Raw genomic sequence first — 21,675 nt, 5'->3', positions numbered from 1 at the left:
GGGCGCAGCTCAGCTCCAGGTCCAGTTGCCATTTCTAGTTACAGGGGGCGCAGCCCACCATCCCTTGCGGGAGTCAAGGAATCGAACCGGCAACCTTGTGGTTGAGAGCCCGTGCTCCAACCAACTGAGCCATCCGGGAGCTCAGTGGCAGCTCAGCTCAAGGTGCCGTGTTCAATCTTAGTTGCAGGAGGCAGAGCCCACCATCCCTTGCGGGACTCGAGGAATTGAACTGGCAACCTTGTGGTTGAGAGCCCACTGGCCCATGTGGGAATCGAACCGGCAGCCTTCGGAGTTAGGAGCATGGAGCTCCAACCACCTGAGTCACCGGGCCGGCCCTCAAGTACTCTTATTGACGTACAAATATACTGATGGAGAGTCTACTGATGAGCAAGTTCAACCCCACCATCCCATGTTGTCACCTGGGGATGCTCTGAATAGACACTGGGACTCTTTTTCAGCTTTTAAAAACTCATGTCAATATTAGGTTCCCTTAATTAAGAGTGTTTGACTGTCTTTCCTGTATACGTTATTCAGTAATGAGGAAGATCCTGACACTTTTCGAGAAAAAAGAAATTAGGAAATTCAAATGAAATTTAGTAGCATCCTGAAAGAATCAAAACAGATTTCAAAATGGCTCAAACTTACTGATTTTTTAAGGGACAACTTGTTCCTGAGAAGAAAGTTCATTTTGTTTTGAAAACTCACTTGATGTTATATATTTGGACACATTCACAAATCACACTATACATTTTTTTCTGGGTTTCTCTGCCAACTGCTGCCAGATGACTCAACCAACTAATTAGAGTTCTGACTTAAACATGATATTCCTTTGCTGATTTAAGAAAAAGTATAAAGGCTTATTCATAATCTGCTTCCTGTAGTCACATCTTTCTCACCTTGAAGGATCAAAAATCACTAAAACTGTTTAGTTTCCGGTTTGAACCAGCTAATGCAGCCTATGGACCTGGAGGAGTTAATGAAATAAAATGAAAAACATGTTGGGGTTGCTTCATGTCTTAAATACAAGTTAAGTTGCATATTTATACAAACTGGTGAAAGCTCTGTTTATGTTGGTAATAACCGCATGTCCATTGGTTGGATTTATAAGCTGAAACTGACATGTGAAAAACTAAGGAATGTGGTTTTATTTGTATCATAGGGAGAGAGTGTTATCTTGGCAGCTGCAACGACTCTGTGATAGAGTAAGATCACCTTTGGAGAGATGCTCTAGTGAGTCTCGCATGGATAATCTGTGCCCCTCTCTGAGCCCGAGTCTCAAGTCTCAGAAAAACTTCTACATAATAGAAGAACAGAGTCAAGGCAGTTTAAGTGAAGGAAATGGATGGTTGGGAGGGAAATCATCTAGAAGTGAGGGGGAACGGGGAAAGAGGAGGTAAGCTAGCTGAGCGATATAAGAGGGAAAGGCCAAGAGGAAACCTTGGCGAATCTCTTGACATCATACCTCCAAAAAAGGGAGATGTCTACTGAATTCATTTCAAACTTATCATGAGTGCCATGTAATAATGTCCACTCTCATGCTCCTATAATCATTAGTCTAATAGAAAAATACCAGAATTTATTGCGGATTGGCTGTTTTTTTCTGGAAGAAGGTGAAGGGAGCCAGTTTTGTATTACCTGATATCAGGGATGCATTGACATCTGGACTATTTACTATTTGTTAATTTGTTCATACAGTACCCTACTCAATTTTGGATCATTTTCTGTGTATGTGTGGATAAAGACATAGTCCTTACCCTTCAAGGAACCCATAGCATCATGGGGAATACAGATGAATGAATAATAAAAAAAAATGATCCAGGTTTGATAAACACTTTGAGAAAAGGAAGCATAGCATGCTCCAAGAGCTCTTTGAAAGGCTATCTAACACAGACTAGGGGTCCTGTGGGGATGGGTGGCATGGGGAAGTGGTCACAGGGGAAGACTTCCAGAACGGAAAACGTGTGAGCAGAATTTTCAAATAGTGGGAGTTAAACGAGTGAGGATATAGGGGAAGGATTTCTAGACTGAGGGGGACTCACAAAATGTCCTAGAGACATGGGGAGGCACGATGGAACCACCAATACCTGACATGACAGGTATCCTGACTGGTATATGAGGAAGACAGAAAGACCCCATAGACTGACAGAAGTTAAAATTTGAGGGTCTCTTTTTCTTTACTAAGAAGATGTGGATTTTTACCCTCCTTGGAGGACATGGGATTTTATGGAGTTGGCTAACATGAGATACGCCTATTTTGGCAAAAGAGGAATGTGAATTGAGATGGGGCTATGAGAAAAAGGAAAAAAAAATTACTAGAGTCAAGAAGACTAATTAGAAAGATCCAGAGAAGTTATAGGGGTCTGAACTAAGGCAACACCTGAAGGAATAGAATGAACACAGTTTAAAAAATCCTTCAGAGTTAAAATTAACAAGATGTTATGAACGAACGCATGCTACAACCTGAGGAAAAGAGAAGCATTAAGAACGTCAAGTTTCAGGCATCAGTGATTAGGTAAACGGTGGTACTGGAGAGAGGGAACAGGAAGAAAAGCAAGTTACAAAGTGGGTAGAGAGATTTTAAGCATTAAAATATAGAGGCTAAAGTATTTGCAAAACCTCAGTATAATAACCAAAATATAAACATCTAGTAGACCAGTGGGTACAGAGGCCTTAAATCCATGAGTGTAGCCTTTGTGAGAACTGTAGAATTTGATGGTTCTTAAGCCTTCATTAGGAATTAAAGCCAGTACTTGAGACTTTTAGGGGAGACTGTGGAGTTACCAGTGCAAAGAGCAGTGGATGAATGTAAAGAAGCATCAACACTTAAAAGAAGGGCATGAAAAGAGGGATCTGGAGTGGAACAGAAACACTGGTTTTCTTTCCTTTTTCTTTTCCATGTCACCAATGCTGAAAGAAAAGCATGCCTGCAATTTTGCATGACTAAACTCCGCAATGAGTTAGCACGTGCCGGTATGGCAGCCATTGTAAAAAGAGCAACTATCCAACTCAAACTCTTCCTACTACTTGACTAAAGGTACACAATTTTCTATGAGGATAAAATTGTAAAGAATTATGTCCAACTTACCAATGAGGTGATACTGTGCATTTGTTTGCGTTTTTTTGTTTTGTTTTGTTTTGTTTTTGTTGTTGTTGTTGCTTGATTGAAAATGAGAAGAGCTCAGGGTGGCTATGAACAAATGCTTTTTTTCTCTATGTCCACTTAGGACATTCAAATGTTAGACCTTCACACTTTGTCTGATTCACTCAAATAGGCATTTTATAATTAGTGACATTTGGGTTATTAATTGAAAATGACATAATAGGTCTGTTTCCACTTCACAGTACAATAAAAGAAGTCGGTGTTACTGCTGATTTATTCCTTTAGAACACCCAGGTTAAACACACAGACTACATTTATTTCATATATAAGTTATTCACAAGTGGCACTTAGGCAGCTGGAAAGTGGATTCTCAATCCATGTTTCTTCTGTGGAGGAAAGCCCATTTAGTTTATTATTCCTTTGCACAGTTATTTGTGTTAAAGGTGCAAAAAGTTAAAAAAGAAAACAGAAATCAAGGGCACATTTCTCATCTCACACTCCCCTGCACTGTTGAAAGCTGTAATTTTAAAGTCATGAAATCTGAGCCCTTTCAAGAATTTCTGTTAGATTTGTGGGAAAATAGATGCATGTGTTCTAAGAATTTAAATAGATGCATTTGATGAGTAAGCGCAAGCAAGAGACCCTGTTCTTTTTTCAGATTTGTGTTTCAGCCAAGAGTGGCTGGTAGAGCCTTTAGAAATTATCCATTATCATCAAAGTATCCATTTGATAGTTTACCTTTCCAAAAAATCCACTGCTGCTTTCTTCCTTTCAAAGGAACACTAAGCTTTTTGACATGAAACATTCTTTATATAGAAAACATCATTAGTGAATTCCTGGTGAGGAGCCATATGCCCCGTACGTGGAATTTTCCATTTTATTCCCCATTTACTGGTAGGAAGTTCAGGTCTCATATTCTGAGGTACAACAATCCCTTTTATAAGACAAGTAACGGACAAGTGGTTCAGGACTCTATGATAGCAGTTAACATTCTATTTCTGTTGAAAACTTATTTATGCCTGTATTTCCCCACATTGAAAACAGGCAGATAATAAAGATTAACAACATGATTACTTGATCCCTAGCCCAAGCTTCTGAGCATATTTTCCTCCTAAAAGTGAATGGTACCACCTATCCCAGTCCCCAACCTATGGGTGACCGTTGTTATCAGTTGTGTGATTCATAGAATTTTTTCTATGAATTTGATTATCTACAGAAATATGTGTGTTTTTTATACATAAAAATAACAGACATTAGTGAGATCTATGACTTCCTCTTTGTATGTACAGATCATCTCATGCTTTTAAACAGGTGCATGGAATTCCATAGTGTGAATAGGCCTGAATTTATTCAGAAACTCTCCTACTGATACATTTAGATATTATTTCCAACATTTTGTCATTAAACAAACAAACAAACAAAATATGGTTCAATAAACATCCCGGTACATACCTCCTTGTGCAGTTGTGGGAAAGTTATTTTCTGGCATAGATAATAAAAATGAAATTGCTGTGTCATGGGGAATTAATATTTTAAATTTAATAGATATTGCCAATTTGCTTCCAAGGGGATGGCCCTACTTTACATTCCTCAAGCTATGTTTCAGCGTACATTTTCTCCATCATTCATTTGTCGAAATCCTTACTTCTCAGGGTCCATCTCAGAAGCCATCTGCCCATGAAATCTTTCTGGATGTGCGTGATGGGTTATAATCATCCCCTCCTCAGATTAACCTGAGCATCCTGTTACCTGTTCTTTCTGAACATCACCTGTCCGATTCTCTCTCTTCACATAGCTTTGGGTACCTGCCCTATCTCTTCTACTTGATTATTAAGTTCTAGAGGGCAGTGGACATTTTAGTCAATGTCAGCAGTGAGCATGATGCGTGTTACATATTAGGCACTCCAGAAATCTTGAACTTTGGGTTATTTGAGGGATTTCATATCCAAGTATATAATAATAATAATAACTTCATACACAAAACCAAATCTAAAAGGTTTAAAGAACTGAAAGCAAACTTTACCTTGAGAAGTTTATAGTTCAACCAAACCTGAAGAATGAGAACCTAGAATATCATTTTGTTTTGGACGTGTTCAACTTGATTCCTCCATCCTTGTTTGTTATAAAAGAGTTTACTTTAAATGGCATATGCAAACATCTTCTCCCAAGTCATGGGTAGTTTTTAATTACCTTGAGGTGCCGCCTGCAGTGTCTGACCTAGAAAAGGCTCACTGGAAGTGCATCCAGCAGATGTACAAGCTGTAAGTGTGAAGCTGTAGTTGGTGTATGGCTGGAGACCTAGAAAGAGTAAACAAGAAATAAAGTTCATCTTGAGAGGATTATTTATTATCAATTAGGCACCAGAAGTAACATGCAGAGCTGTAGATAGGATATGCAAAAATTCTAAGAGCAGAAAACACCCTTTAACAAAGATAGAAACTTCATGAGCAATGCAGTATTAATAGAAATTTCATTTAGCACCGATAAAATAAGATTATACATTCTCAGCCTTAGAGGAGGTCTTAAAAATCCATGCAATTCACCCAACCATCGTTCTCTCGATTCCCTTGTAAAAGGCATCATTGAAGAGGCTGTCCTGCCTCGGCGATCGGAGCACCCCATCTCCCAAAGAGCCCATTCCATCTTAGAGAACTCTAGAGTTCTCCTTGTTTTGCTTGAAAGTCCTTCGTTCTATTGTGGTGAACTCTTTCTATCACTTCTACCCCTAGGGACATATACAACAAATCTCTTTCCCACATGACAGTTCTTCAAATATCCGTAGACAGTTATCGAATTCCCTCTGAGTCTTCTCTCCTCCAGGCTAACCATCCTAGCTTTAGCAACTGCTTCTTATATGAATAGGGGCGGAAAACATAAAAAAGAATGATAGATTCTATGTTTTTTTAGCCCCAAGCCATATTCAGCTAATATTAACACCAACTAACGCCTCCCCCACCCCTTTTTAACTTTGCACTTCTTTACCAGGCATGTCCGTTGTGTGTCATTTCACACTTCCACAGTTTTGGGGTATGTTGATTGTGTCTTTACACACGGATAAAACAAGTTTGACCAGAGGACAGGGTTTATTACTTCTTTTGTGTTCAGAATATAAGGCAGCAGCACAGTTACTGCTCAGTGACAATCCATTTACAATAGAGGCTGGATACCGTCAGACGCCATGTCGTGGCTGGCGACCTTGGGCAAGTTACGTAGCTTCCCTTTCCCTTAATCTCTTGATGTGTAAAATGGGGGCTCATAGCATCCAGCATCTAAGGCAGTAGACAAGGTGATGTGTGTTACTTAGACTAGTGCTTTGGCGGAAGCAAACTTAAGACTTAGCTGCATTCAACAAGGAGTAGACTGAGGGAAACATTTCTTGTTTTCATTCTTGCAAAAAGTCAAACAATGCCAAAGCTTTTTTCCCCCCATGTAGGATTTGGTTTACATGTCAAATAATTGGGCTGAGTTATAATGTGGATCCAATGATTATTATACTAAGTTTTCATAAATTTTAAACTACATTTCCACATATTTTGTTCTTTTGGTGAGGTGACTCTTCCTCGAGAGACATTTGTGTGTCACTCTGTCACTTTATGCAGATTTCTACTAAAATACCACGTCTTTAAAGATTTTGACCACTCTATCCACACATTACACCTAGCAATTTTTGTCCCCTCAAATTACTTTCTTCTTTCCTAGCCTTCAACAGAATCTGATGTTTTATTATGTCTATTTACTGTTCGCCTACCCCTCTATGGTGTAAGCTCTAAAAGAACCATGACTTCGGTTTGCCCACCACTCTATGAAGAGTGACAGACACAAAGTAGGTGCGTGTTAAGTAAAAGAAAAAATTTAAGTAACCAGTTAATTGAGAATTGGAGCAGCGGTCTGGGTGCTCTGCTACAGCAGCCATGTCCTACAGCTGGGGCCACTCCAGGATTCAGCTCTGAAACCCTTTGTGTTCCCTTATCAATTTAATGAAAAGATATAGGTCCTTATTTGAGGGCAGATCCTTATTAAGGAGGGTTGGCACAATTTCGATATTTACTTCATTTACAGATGAGGAATATGATGAAAGACCTAAGCCTTACCCAAGCCACGTATGCTTGATGATAGCTTGTGGGAAACTTCTCGTTATAAAATAGTCAGTCATGGAGATGTAATGGACATCATGATGATGGCAATAATACTGTATTGCGTATTTGGAAGATGCTGAGAGAATAAATTTTAAAAGTTTTCATCACAAGAAAAAATTTTGTGTGGTGATAGATGGTAATCAGACTTATCGTGGCGATCATTTAGAAGTGAATATAAATACTGAATCCTGTACATTTGAAACTAATACTGTATGTCAATGATGCTTCAATAATAATAATAGAAAAAGAACTCAGGGATATTTGCTCTTGTTCTATTTTTACCCCTCTTCTCATGGCACTCAATTAAATATGTTTTATGAGAAATGCAGTTATTCCCAGGAAGTCGGTTACTATTATCGATTACAGAAAGGACATTCTAGCTCAAGTTTACTGACTACTTCCCTTTCCCAGCCCTTCTGTGCATTTCCTGGACGCTAACACAATGAAAGTTCTCTCTACCTCCATGAGGTACTGTGCTTATCTGCTCTCGTTACAGATAAGGGAGCGACAGCAAGGAAAGTTGGGGGAACTCATCACAGAGATAAGAAAGGGTGAGGCCAGGATAGAAATCTGAACAGCTGGGCTGAGAAATGTGGCCTAAAGCCATTGGATCAGGATTCTGAGCCTTAGAATGAAAATGCTGACCTAGGTAGCTCAAAGCCCAGTGGAAATTCCAGTAATATAGAAAATCCAAGTGGGAATATATATTTAAATAGTTCTAGTTTGAAGATTGTCACAAGTCTCAAGCACTGAGTCATCACGGTATAGCTGTCAGGATGGCAGAGTCTGAGATTAGACTGTTTGAGTTCTAATACTTACCTGTCTAGCAACTATGATAAAGAGCCAGTTGTCTGACCTCTAGGTTTCTCAGTTTCCATAGTTGTAAACTGTGCGCACGATAAGTGGGGCTACAGACTAACGCAAGGGAAGGCGATATCTGAATCCCTAATTTTCTACCTTCTGCTTTTTAGGTCTTGTATTTTTCATACTGTTAGAAGACTGGATTACTAAGAGACTTGGTTCCAATACTCTGGAAGGAAAGCATCGACTGCCATCAGACATAGATGATTTACATGAACTAGATGACCTCTCATATATACGACTGTGTAAAACTCAATAAAATCAACACATTTCAACTGGAATTTGCTGTCATTTTAAGTAAGTCTCTATCCGTAGTCCTTAAAATGAGATATATATGAAATATTAGCAACAGGCAATGAAAAGGGCACACCAATTGAAAAGTACTCATGAATTGATCAGGATGAGATGAGGGGAATAAAGAGAGGTCTCAAAGGAACCGTTCTGACTGTAACTTAATCCCGAAGTCAAAGAGTAGAAGGAGAAAAGAAAACATCATTCAAGTGCTCAGCATTGAATTAAGAGGAGGAAATCGCAATCGCAGCACAGAGAAAGGCAGATGCAGGGAGAAAAGCCAAGTATTTAACATTTCAGTATAGTGAAGATTACAGTGCCTACAAATTACCCGAATCTCCCTACAGGGAATCATGTTCTTTTTTAAAGGAAAGAGGCATACTATAACAAAACTCATTACAATTACACGTTCAAGTAACATTACTTTCAAGAGTAAATGTGTGTTAAAAAGGGACCGCAAAGAGTCTGCCTATGGATCATAAAAATATGATTTGGAAAACAAAACCCCGGCCTCTGGAAGTTACATGTGATGTACTCTATAGAGAACAGCTTGTTTCGAAGTGTTAATGTCCACATAAAGAGACAGAAAAAGGCATTGTGTCCCTTATAATTTTGGATAGTAAGTGCTACTTCAAAGCACTCACCCAGTCATTCTGCAGTGCCACTGGTTATATTCTGAAGACTTACCAAATAGTCCTAAAGAATATGTAATTCCACAAGTCCCTCAGTTACCTTTGTAAGTGAATAGTCCCCATGCTGATAGGTCTGAGATACTCTAAAATGTTTTTGTTAGCAAACATTGTACACCTGTGATAAGTAACCTGTCTCAACAACAGTCCACCCCAGCTGGATGTCTGGTCCAGCCCACCTGACTCACACACATCCATCATTACTCCTGGGAAGCACTTCCTTTTGCCCTCATTCACCTTGGATCTCACCAAGTGACCCCCCTCAGAGCATTTCGGCTCATGGAGATGACCAGGAAATTCCACCATCCACTGGCAACCTTGGCTGTGACCGGTAGAACTGCATCAGCATTCTACTTTAGATTAATCTGATTCTATGTGAAAATCTGGAGGTTCAACCCTGATACACCAAGACATCCTGGAATTACTTCAGAGACAGCTAAGGTACACTTAGATTTCGATTTATTTTACAAAATTAGATTGAGGTATATTTTAGGAACTCACAGGCTACAACCCTCTTTTCTGGATATCTCACCCATCACAACCTCAGCAGCTTCCCACCCCACTCCATCAAGCCAATTTCTTGCCCCCAGTGAGCAGCCATTGGTGTTTCCACTTCTTGAATCGATGCTTTAAAGTAAGAGTTCAGTTGCTATCGTGTATGAACTAGACATCAAAACATCAAAACGCAGGGGCTCTTTCTTGCATCGTAAATGCCTGGGAGACAACTTCACGGCTTTCAGTTCTGACTTGTACAAGCTTATTTGTGTCTCTATATTTAAGATATCTTCCATATAGAATATGTAAAATATTGAATTTTATTAGGTTGGTGCAAAAGTAATTGTGGTTTAAAAGGCTGAAAATAATTGCAAAAACCACAATTACTTTTGCACCAACCTAATATATACTTTGCTTCTGTCTTCTGTGTAATGTTCAGGGTCCGAGTTTAGGCCTCTCTTTCTAATAGCTTAGTGATCAAATTCACCCCAAGAAGCTTTCCTAGATGAGTCACTTCTTTGTCAGACTCGCTTTCCCAATACAGATCAACAACCCTACTACTAATACAGCCCAATCAAAACGGAATATTGTTATTTAGCTACTAGTTTACTATTCATTCAACAAGTATTTCTGAACACTTACTATATGTTAAGTGCCATGATAGGCACCTTTCACAGTGCAGGGGCTACAAAGGCAGACAGGAAGCTATTGTCTCTGTTCTTAGAAAGCTTTACTTACTAGTTGAGGAACAGAGACAAGGGAAAAATGTATTGCAATAAAGTATAATAAATGCTGTGACAGTAGAATGTAGGCTACTATGGGAGCCTACAGTAGAGTTCCCTAAATGTCAAATCCCTTTAGGAAGAATGTCCACATTTTGTGATATTGATGGTTAAAGACGTTCTCTTTTTTCCCAAATGTGATGTGTACGATATCTGTCGCAGCACATGAGTAGTACCTTTGCTGCTACGACGGACATTGTTAATGTTTATGCTATTTTAGCACAGGAGGTTTTCATAAGCTTCCAAGAGGATGGGAACGTAAGGCAAACTGTTCTCCCCTTGCTAACTTAATGCTGATGCGTCTTCTCTTTTAAGTAAAATGCAACGATGAGCAACTTTTAATGAATTATTTTGAAAACATTTCCCCTAGAGTTAAGAGACATATAAGCCCTTAATATAACTGCTGCTGAAGAGGCCATGATTAATTCATTTTGTTCTCAGTGGCCCTAATTACTTAGTTAATCCCTCTCCCCTCTCCTCAATCCCCATGCTGACATCAGGAGGCCCTGGTATAAAGTAGTGGTAGCCCAGAGTGAAACAATCCCTCACTGACATCCCGATTGTTCTGTGCAGACTGGTGGCCATGTTTAGTAATAAGTGATATGAAAAGGTCTTTTATTGACAAGCTGCCATGCGCTGTTTGCATTAGCGAATATGAGACGATGATGGCTGGCTGCTCCTTCTCCCCATGGTATTCAGCTCAGTGAGATAGCAGAAAACGCTTCAGTTTACTTAAAGCATTGATAACACCTCTAAATAATTAACTGAGGACTTCCTGTCTTCAATTACTTAATGCTTTTTTTAACATCTTGAGAGGATTATAAGCAATTTATGGATTTCACATGATGAGTGCATTTGCCACTATTCCCACAAAGCATTTACGGGATCATGTTTCTAAAGCTTTGAGGTAATTAAAAATAAGTGTGGAGACAACGGGGCTCAGGCAAGGTGCTCACTTCCCCTGCTGTCATTTCCAAGGACCTAGATTTTCAGGCTCCAAGACGACTCGTGCTACAGCTTCATTAGTGCCCCACTGTTACTTAGGAAATGCCAAGGTTTTGGAAATGATGAGAAAATCAAACCATTTCTCCCACGGGGTTCAGGCAGCTCTTCGATCAAGCATTCGCGATGGAATGTGAAATACGTTTGATTATTTCAGTTCATCCCATGAACTCAATAAAACAGTCATTGACATCGTAAAATACCTCTGTACTGAATTTGGTCAGTCAGCTACCCATGGACATGAATTTTTCCTGGCAGATAAAATGTGCTAACACTACATAGATCTCAGGTTTTAAATTATCTAATGCCTAGCACCATTCCTGTCCCACAGGAGAAGCATATGGGAGGTTCTGTACTTGGTCAGGTTTTGCTGAAAGAGGGTTTATTTCCTCATCTGACAAAGAAATCTCTTTAGGGCGGTACAGCCAACTGAAGTACTCTGTAAATCTATCTAGAACAGCACAGAGGGATGGACTCAAAGGATTCGAAAGGCCTCTTTCATTTCATAACTTTGTAAAAGTCAAATTATGTGGAAAAACTTTAAAGTATTTATTCTCATAAAAGTAGAATTCTGGCATCAAGCTATGTGTATGAAATTCTCTCTGATGTGAAAATATCCATTAAAAATGACAATGAAAGGAAGAACTGGTAGAGTGAAGGTGTCTTGTTTTTTTTTTTTTTTAATCTTCGCAATTATTTTATAATTAATGAGACAATCAATCCTGTTGGTTTGAACATTACATTTGAATTCGGCGTGTTGGCATATGAATGCTGGTCTCTACAGTACGTAAACCGGCATAGCTGGCACCATTTCAAAGCCATTGCCAGCTATGTAGATAGATTCTGTAAGAAGGAGGAAATACCTTCACCTTGTATCCCTGTTTCTTGTGAAACATTTACTGGTACAAAGTCTTAATGCGCTTTAACTTGGTTTTCAAAATCCTGCAATTAATATTCTATTGTTCACTCCTATCACTTCCTGTATAGAGCTCCATTGTACAATCAGTTACACGGTATTTGCAGTTATTCCTTAACCTATCACTGTTCCCTATTCCTGGGATAGTCTTAAGAGCGGCAATTATTTTTAATTATTTTAGAGCACTGAGTATTCTATCTAGAATATGGCAAGCAGGCATCACATTTTGGGGGGAACAAAACAGTATTCCAATTTTCTTATAGATGGCGGCCATGAATGCCTTAGGCATTCCTTTCTAGTAGGTCTTTCTAATGTGAACATTAGAAACATCCCTCACTTATCTTGGAGACACAAGATGAGAATCAAATGAGTCAAAATGCAAATGGTTCTTTAAAATTATAAAGTACCAGATAAATGTTAGTTTTCACTATGAAAAGCAATGTTATTTCAATTACGAGCGATGCTTTTCATTTTAAGTGAAATAAGATATTAAGGGGCACATCTGATCATCTCAACTGCTGAGGGCTTTTCCCATCTCCATTATCATGGATTTACCTCTGAACCTTCAGATAAAGAACTCAGTGGGCTGGGCCACAAACATTCCTGAGGGCTCTTCTGCAGGCTTAGGGCACTTTTGGAAAATTGAGGACAATTTGTCAGTGAATGTTTGCTTATAAGTCAGGAACTGTGGAGTAAAGAGCAAATCATGATGGATTTATTCTTCCACCTGTGTAGTGCAGCCTTCACCTCCTCTAAGGAAAAACAGGAGACACTCTTCCAGGCTTTTCTGCACTCCTATGTGATTTGTTATCTCTGGTATCAATTCTCCGTGCAAGGTGTGGGGTCCAAGCTCTACTCAGGAGGCTTTGGAGCAAGGTGGCTGACAACAGCGGCAAAGTAAACATTTGTAAACACTTGCCTGTGGTCTCAGAATCTAAACTTACACAGCTGTTTGGGAGGATTTATTATGATACTAAATAATGAACTAAGTTACCTGATATCACCAAGTACCCCTTTCTTTAAAATAGGGGTAGTAATTCTTCATACCCCATAGGTTTACTATGAGAATCAAATTAGGTAGCACGTGCCAAATGCTTAGTATAGTAATTGGCACATGTTAAATTTGCTTCCTCCTCCATTTATTTGGCACCAACTGACATGTCAAGCTTTGTTCTAGGTGCTAGAGGTAGAGCACTGAACTAGGTAAAGAAGGTCTTTGCTCTGCTGGAGCTTACTTACATCCTCATGCGGGGAGACATAAAAAGGCTAGAGAACACACACAAAAATATCCGGCACAGAGAGGTCTACCATGAAAATGAAATATGTGATACGGTGAGAGAAGCTACGCTAGACTGGTAAGTCAGAAACGGCTTTTCACTTCTTCAGAAGTGAGAGTCAAGCTAAAACATGTTAATTATTATTAGACTCACTAGTAGTAATTACCAAACATTATACTATTATAGTATACTATTATTAGACTCTTGAAGCTAATTATAAAAACAATGTATCATAAATGATAAAAATAAGACAATTGTTATTAATTAATGTTAATAAGTTGTCACAGCCAGTCAAATGTTAACTATTCTGTATATTAATTACCTACCTAGTAGATAAAAGTTAGCCTCTAGCTGAGTTTTCCCTGCCTTCCAGTACATCCTTGGTTACCCTAGTTCCATTATCTACGAGTATATCCTTGGGGAGTGAAAACGCATCTTACTGTTTGTCTAGAAAAAAACAACAACCAAAAACTTAATATTGATGCAAAAACCCTACACATAATGCATAGCAAAGCCAAATATAAATTATTTCTGAAGTGATCTGCTGGTGTGGCTTATTGCTGCCAGTGTGGGCTCTTCTATTAGCGTGGATAAGTGGAATCTGACCATATGTCAAGAGAACATGTCCTTTCGAAGCGACCTCATATATCAAACACACACCCCTGGGATGCTTTGCCCCCCTAATCACAGTGACAGACTTTTCCGGTAGGTTTTCCTTTTTTTTTTTTTTTTTTTTTACCTGTGACCGCACGCTGCCTGCTGTCAGCCGTGTCAGTGTAGATGAGACCTGTCCCAAGCTGCCGGAGCTGGTACTCTTTAATGATGCCGTTTGGTTTCTCAGGGACAGTCCAGCTCACGAGCAGTGCCTCTGCACTGAGGGCTGTGATCCCAGCTGGCGGGATGCTGTGTGGAACTCCGTGGGTAGTAGCTGCGACTACCTGAAAACACAGGAATTAAACCGCAATTTACTGTAATAGTGCACTAGGTCTTCTGATCAATGAGAATGTCACTTTTGTTTTAAAATGTTGTCATCTGGCCTGGCATATCATTAACAGGGGTTCGGAGAAGCAGTCCCCTTTTTGGATTCTTTCCCTCCCATCCTATTTAAACAATAAAATCTGACCTTGAATACATTACATAAGTCTTAGACTACCATTTATCACAACAGGCTCAACAACGATTCTGAAGGCAGAGTGCAGCTCTCAGTTTAAACAAGTCAAATCTGCCTGGCAAACCATCTTCCTGGAGAACTCCCGATAACTCTCTTCCATATGGCCCACCAGTGTCTTTGCATTTTAACAGCCTGATTTTGTACATTTTAAACACCAGTAAATATGGAGCAAAACCCACATCTGAACTTGCTTGCATATAATATGCTTTGAACGGTATAAATGGGCAGACTTTTTTTTTTTTTCTACTCTTCCTGTGATACCCAGGATGACTTTATGGTGTTTGCACTGGTGTTCTAGAAAAAGGATCAAGTGAGAAGAAATTTAAAAAAGGATAAATACACCAGTTATTTGCTCAACATCATCAAAATATAACTTTGGATGAAAATGGGTTGCATGTGGGTTTTTTCTCCACATAATTTCTGATTTCACTTTTTAACCAACTGTTTTGACATCTGGTAGGCATGAGCTGTGTCTGTGCAGAAAGCACAGTGTTTCTAGGACTGTCCGGACAATAACTTTTGATTGGGCCAATCAGATGCCATCTGCCTCAGTGGTGACATGCTCAGTGGTGACGTGCTCAGAGGTGCTTCCGGGGATTACTGAATAAGAAGCTGAATGTGGTCTCACTGTTTCACTCGGATGGTCCTTGCACAAGTGTGTGAAAAGGCTGTTCTGAAGTTTTAACTACATGTACAGAGTCAGTGCTGACTAGATCGACTCCTGTGAATGGCTCTTTCTTTGTTTTCCTCCTAAACCGTTTGGTGGTTTCTTGCCCGTCTCCTTTGTGAGGTTTTCTTCCTTCGTTTGGTGGCCTTCCGCAATGCTCACCACCCACGGTCTTCTGCTTAGATGGCTGTATTCAAACACCTCACGTTGGCTTCCCTCAGACATCTTTCCAGCAAACGTCAGTCACTTCTTAATTAAGCTTCTGACTAGAGGCTTTCACTTAAAGTGCCAAATCATATTTTCTTCCACTCGCCTGCTGTCTGCTCCTCCTCATAAATATATATTTAAAAACTTTTAAAATTCTGATCTTAACTTTTAACTTTTTATTTTTTATTATTATTATTTTTTAAATTCCCTTGCACAATGGCACCGTGATCCATACACTGCTCCAGTCAGGTATCTTGAAAATATCCAGGACTTTTTCCATTTAGTCTTCTGAATACGGCTGACCACTAAGGCCTGTCACTTTTGTCCCTTGATATCTGTTGTCGCTTTCTGGTATTCTCCATTCTGATCCCTGTTGCCTGAGCTCAGGTTTTTATCATTTCTTGTCAAGGCTGCTGCAGAAGCCTTGGAACCATTTTATTTTCTGTGCCAGGCTCTTTTGTCCTTTTCTCTGTTTTATGAGAGCAGACAACTTTTGTTGAAATGGTATTTAAACAGAAACCCTTTTAATATGAGTACTGGTTGGGGGAATTAGTACAGATTTATGGAAGAACATCTAAAACTAGCTGATGGAGAAAAAGTGTGATAGAAAGGATATATTGGTCCAAGGTTTTTTTTTTGTTTGTTTGTTTTTCATGTAAAGTTGATATTTGGACAAGTCTTTCTTCCAGGGATTTCTCCTTTCAGGCATAAGTGTCAAGACTCAGTTGAGATGCCACCTGGATACCCTACTTAACACGACCCTCAGGGGAACACCATATTCTGTCACTGGAAAACTCAGTCACCACCTGGACATTCTAATGGTCTTCACCCCAGGTACCCCTTTCCACAGTTCAGGCAAAGCCCCCTCACCTCGCTGCTGGCGGCACAGCCAGCAATTGTGCAGGCTTTCAGCTGGTATGAATATTCCTGAAATGGTTGGATTCCTTCTGTATCAGAGAAGGTTAACGATGTTCCCCGAAAGCATTCGATTCCATTTCGGAGAAGGATGTAGTAAATGATAAGACCTAAGTGAGGCAGAGAAATGCCTGTATTTGAGTGACATATCCTTCCGACTATTTGCAAACAACTTACATGCCTTAGAGTTCTGAAGAAATGGGACGATACGGCATTACTTGATTTTAATTTGCTATGATATCGCTACGTTCAAGTTGCTGTTCATTATACTCACTCTTATGGAGGATGCAATTCTTGACATCGCTAATCATTTATGTTTATTTCCCCCCACTAGCAGACAGATTAACTTGCAATATTAAAACTAGTTTGCTTTCCCACAACACACTTTGCTTATTTAAAAGTAGCTCAGATATAGCTCAGATTCAAGAAAAAAAAAAAAAAAAAAAAAAAAAAACCCACCAAAAACGGGGGCTTAAAATTTACAAGGGCACAGACCATGTTAGGGGTTCAGTGCATGCCAGTTAAATGTAGATTACACTTATTTCAATTTCCTGATGGATTTACAGGGCTGTGTTATTTCTATTTTAAAAGTAGCTTTGTACCGTTTGATCGTATAGGTTTCTTCCAGCTTAAGACTATTCCATCTTCGAGATTATCCATTTTGATCCACCGAGGGGGGCTCACTCCTTGAGGCACATCTTCCTTCGTGCTGGTTCTCACAGCTTTGCTGAATCCTCTCCCGTAGCCATTCCATGCAGACAGCCGATACTCATACGTTGTGTAGGGCTCCAGGGTCTCATCTACAAAGATACACATTGAACTGTAAAATTATCTTTATTCTTCATTTTTTCACCATCATGTTGAAAAGAAACATAAAAATATTTATACTTAAAAAAATGCTGAATGTTCTAACCCTATCATGTGTAAATAAAACTCTAATGCTTTGATTTTCTTAATTGTAAAATTTTTACATGCTTTATAGATGCACAGATGTGGAATTTTACAGAATAAAATTCACCTTTTCTGACAAGAGAAACATGGATACATTAAAGAAAAAATAAAGCCCTGGACTAACGTACCTTAGACGTGAATACTTCACAAATTCACGTTCCCTTTACTTCTATACGAGTCAGGTTCATCAACATTCTTTTATAGTTTCATTATTATAAATTTCATCAATTATTACAGTGTTAATACCATGTTTCCCTTAAACTAAGGGCGGGTCTTATATTATTTTTTGCTCCAAAAGACGCATTAGGGCTTATGTTCAGGGGATGTCCTCCTGAAAAATCATGCTAGGCGTTATTTCCAATTAGGCGTTATTTTCAGGGAAACATGGTATTACTTTACTAAAGTTGTATATGAATTATAATACAGTTGTTATGAGATACGGAACTTGAAACTTAGTTTATTATGGTTAGTGAGGAAAAGTGATTCACACTCCTCATCTACCAAGCCAGAACTGAGACCAAAAGCAAAAACAACCCATCTAATTAAAACAACAAAACAAATTTGCTGAGCTTTTCGGACTGGCAAAAATTGTATTAGCTAATCATCCGCATGATTCAATCATGCCCCAAAAGTTTCAGTGCAATTTTAAGCTTTAATAATTTCAGAAGTACAAATGCCACAAATTTACAAAAAAACACAATTGAAAGTTTAATTATTTACATCTATTTTCCACTTACTTTTGTAAGTTTTGAATATGTGTATATATGTATGCATGAATGTATACAATTGCATGTGCACGAACGTGTGTATGCATGCATGTGTGCATGTATGTATACATGTATGCATGTATGAGTACATGTCTGCAGGTACACATGTGTGTGCATGTACATATGAGTATATGTGTGTGTGTGTGTGTGTACACATGCATGTATGTATGCATGCATGTATGTATTTTTTTGTGGAGGAATAGAGCAGAGGCCCCCCTCCTTGGCTGCCTGGATAACCTGCTTTATCTTCATTTCTACATGGAATTAATTCTCAGTCCACCCACCTGTCTTGTTTGACCAAATTCTTCTTACATCCACTTCCTTATAATTAACCCTGTGCTGACTACTTTACAGAATTAGTATAAAAATAAAACGCAATAAGTAATATGGCAGAACTTCATAAAATGTAAATAGCTATACAAACGTAAGGGACTATCATCTCTCTATATTTTCTCTGGTCAAAAGTTATATGCCCCTCGTTACCTGTGATAACCACCAGCGAGTCCCCAGATTCGCCTTCTATTCTAGTCAGAGACCTCTTGTCTAGAGACTACATTTCCCAGTTTTCTCTGCAGCTTGATGTGGTCACATGACTCAGATCTCAACAATGGAAGGGACAGGGAAGTGATATGGGCAACTTGGGCATCACCCTCTAAAGAGGAAATCACTTGCCTTCTATTGCCATTTTTGTCCCCTTCTGATGGGCTGGAACTAGGATGCTGTGGAAACTCAAGCCACACCATGTGGATGAGGGCATGACCGGAAGTGTGATGAGCCACAAGATGGAAGGAATCTGGAGTCTTGAAAAACTGTGGGGCTGAGATGCCCAGCTCATCCACCTACCCACAGACGGTCATTATATCGCTGGATCTCTTTGCTGCAGCAGATTAAAGTATCCATTGCTAACGACTGCTATTTCATACCCTTCAGCCCACATCCCCGTTTCTAATTTCAGTGGCCACAGGTCTCCGTGCTGCATTCCTATTGTTTCCTCCATTGTTTTCCTTCTGCTCCTTTTCACTCTTTCATCTCTTATGCTGTTTCTTTGTTTTCCTGTGAGTCCTGTTCTTTCAACAATGCTCTCACCCCATAAAAACATCATTTTGTTAAAACCATCACTATTTTAAATAAAATGAATCATTTGCTGAAATTTTGTCTTTCTTCAATCTTTCTCTTTTTTCAGAGCTTTTCTTTTTCCTTTATCAAAATCTCCAATTCCTTTGATTTTGTTTAACTTATCTCAGAATTATTCTGTATGTTATATGGAGTCAGTCTTCTAGTAACAGAGGGTTTTGGTTTTGGGGAGGTATGGATGTTCATTATTTACCTGTTAATTGCTTAATTGTCCCCTACATATTTGTCTTCAATCATTGCTTTCACTGACAGAGTAATCCTTCAAAAAATATATGATTCTGTCCTTCAATCGCTTGAAAAGCTCTAAGCAAAAGGTACTCACTGCTGCGTAAAGATGAGCTCTGTAGTGTGCCATAGGAGGCCTTCCTAATTCGACCATGCTCTTTGCCTTCTGTGTACTGCTCTCACTCTCCAACACTGTGCTATGTCCATAGTTATGGCCTATAGCTTCTCAAACTTGCTGGGCTTTCCCTTGCTTCCTGTGCTTTGCATACGCAGCCCTCTGTGCTTGGCCCGCCTTCCCTTAACCTGAGAGGCTCCCACTTGCCCTCTGATTCTCAGAGCTCAGGCACAGTATCCTGAAGTCTTTCCTAACTTCTCCAGTCTGGGCCACGTGCCCTTGTGATACTCTTCAAAAGCATTCTACGTTTTCTTACATCACAGCACTTGCAGGCACATCATTTCTTACATGACACTGTGATTGTATATTATTTTCCTGCCTCTTCATTTAGGCTGAAAATTCCAGATGGAAATTCTTGTTTGTCTTTAGAGTTGTTGTTCCCAGTACAGTGACTGGTTAGTAGCAAGGATTTCATGAATATTTTTTGATTAAATGAATGGCTATATGAATGAATGGATTTTGGTCAACTAGTCGTGCCAGCTTCTAATTGTAAGTTTCTAAAATAGGCTGACAGTCTAAATTGGTCTCAGAGGAATTTGTTTTAGCATCACTTGAGCACTTAATTATTTCATGAAAAAGAAAATTTTATTTTTTGCATTACTAGTATTTTCTGGCAGGCAAAACTATCTGAAATACGGATGTTAAAATCCCTCATAATATCCTATCAGTAGATGTAAACATCTATTCTCTTCCAAAGAGGGCTACTGCAAATATGTTTCGAAAGACTTCCAAAATTTTGACCTTGAACACAAAGGAAAGATAAAAGCAGTAAACTCTCTTAGCTGGAAACCCAATCCCTGTAAAATGAGGGTGTCGTGCGGGGGATCCTGCTCGCTTTGCCATTTGTCGTCCGGGGCGGCCTGCGGGGCCTCTGGTCCTGCTTCCCACATAAGAACGCAGGATGTGTCTAGGACAAAAAGGAACACCCACGGAGCCATAGATAGGGGAGTCACACTACTATAGTCTCACTGGCGGCTGGATCCACACGACCTGCAACCCGCTGTCCGCTTCTCTGCCTCCCAACTGACCGACTGACCAACCAGTGCAGTCGCAGCACTTTTATCAGTGGCTAATTGGCTAACTGGTTACAGCTGATGGTCAATTAGTCACAGCTGATGTGCATCTACTACCCGAGCCAGCACCTCTCCACATGAGGCCGAGAGCCTGGAAACTGCTCTCTGGGACTCTGTCTATCATTTAATCTTGTAACTGGGAGTGGGAGGAGACCGAAGGGTCCGACAAACTATGCCCTATCCTGAGGCTTTCCCTAATTAAACGCATTGCAATAAATATTTTTTGTTTGCTTACAGTGTGCTAAATCCAAACATGAGGTAAAAGTAAACAATGTGTCCTATTCATATGGATATGTACATCCAGTAGGATATACGGGACATGTGTCCAAATGCACATGACATATGCAGACATGGTGAACATCACAGAGAGAGGGGGCTGGACTTGGGAAGCCTGAACCGGGGACACAAGTCTCAACCTAAGCCTTAAGTGTATGCTGACAAAGGACATTCCAGGTGGAAGGGACAGGAGTAGGAGTTTTCCAAATCTGCCACTCTTAAAGATGGCATGGTTTCAATCTCACTTCTTACCACAGCAAGTTACTTTCATCACAGATCTGACTCTCAGTCTCCTATTAAGAATGTTTTTCTGTTTACTTAACCTTAGCTTGCTTGTATTATGTCACTTAAATGTACTATATTTGACTCTAGATGATGTATGTGTACACATAAATGCTTAATTTTTGAAGAACAAAAATAAAACTCTGTAGGGACCTAAGTAAATGGATGAATAATGCAGATGTAATAGATGGCGGAACTATTGTGAAGATGATTCTAAATTTTATCGTGTTTTTCACTCCCCTGAGCCAAACCTGAGAACCACCGTTTTGGACTAATTCAGTAT

General features: G+C 39.5%; 1 protein-coding gene across 1 annotated transcript in view; it reads right to left on the bottom strand.

Moving 5' to 3' along the window:
- USH2A (usherin) overlaps window positions 1-21,675 on the bottom strand; it is a 580,537-nt gene that overhangs the window by 117,363 nt on the left and 441,499 nt on the right. Inside the window, exons 53-56 of the mRNA XM_088799150.1 lie at window positions 17,112-17,309; window positions 16,465-16,619; window positions 14,289-14,487; window positions 5,291-5,398 (exon numbers count right to left, since the gene is read on the bottom strand). Coding sequence (XP_088655276.1) covers window positions 5,291-5,398; window positions 14,289-14,487; window positions 16,465-16,619; window positions 17,112-17,309 — 660 coding nt within the window. The remainder of the gene's footprint in view (window positions 1-5,290; window positions 5,399-14,288; window positions 14,488-16,464; window positions 16,620-17,111; window positions 17,310-21,675) is intronic.

This window comes from Rhinolophus sinicus, chromosome 6 (genome assembly GCF_057876585.1).
Source record: "Rhinolophus sinicus isolate RSI-liver-muscle chromosome 6, RSI-T2T, whole genome shotgun sequence".
Lineage (NCBI taxonomy): Eukaryota > Metazoa > Chordata > Mammalia > Chiroptera > Rhinolophidae > Rhinolophus > Rhinolophus sinicus.
This window is presented reverse-complemented; position numbering and strand designations above follow the sequence as displayed.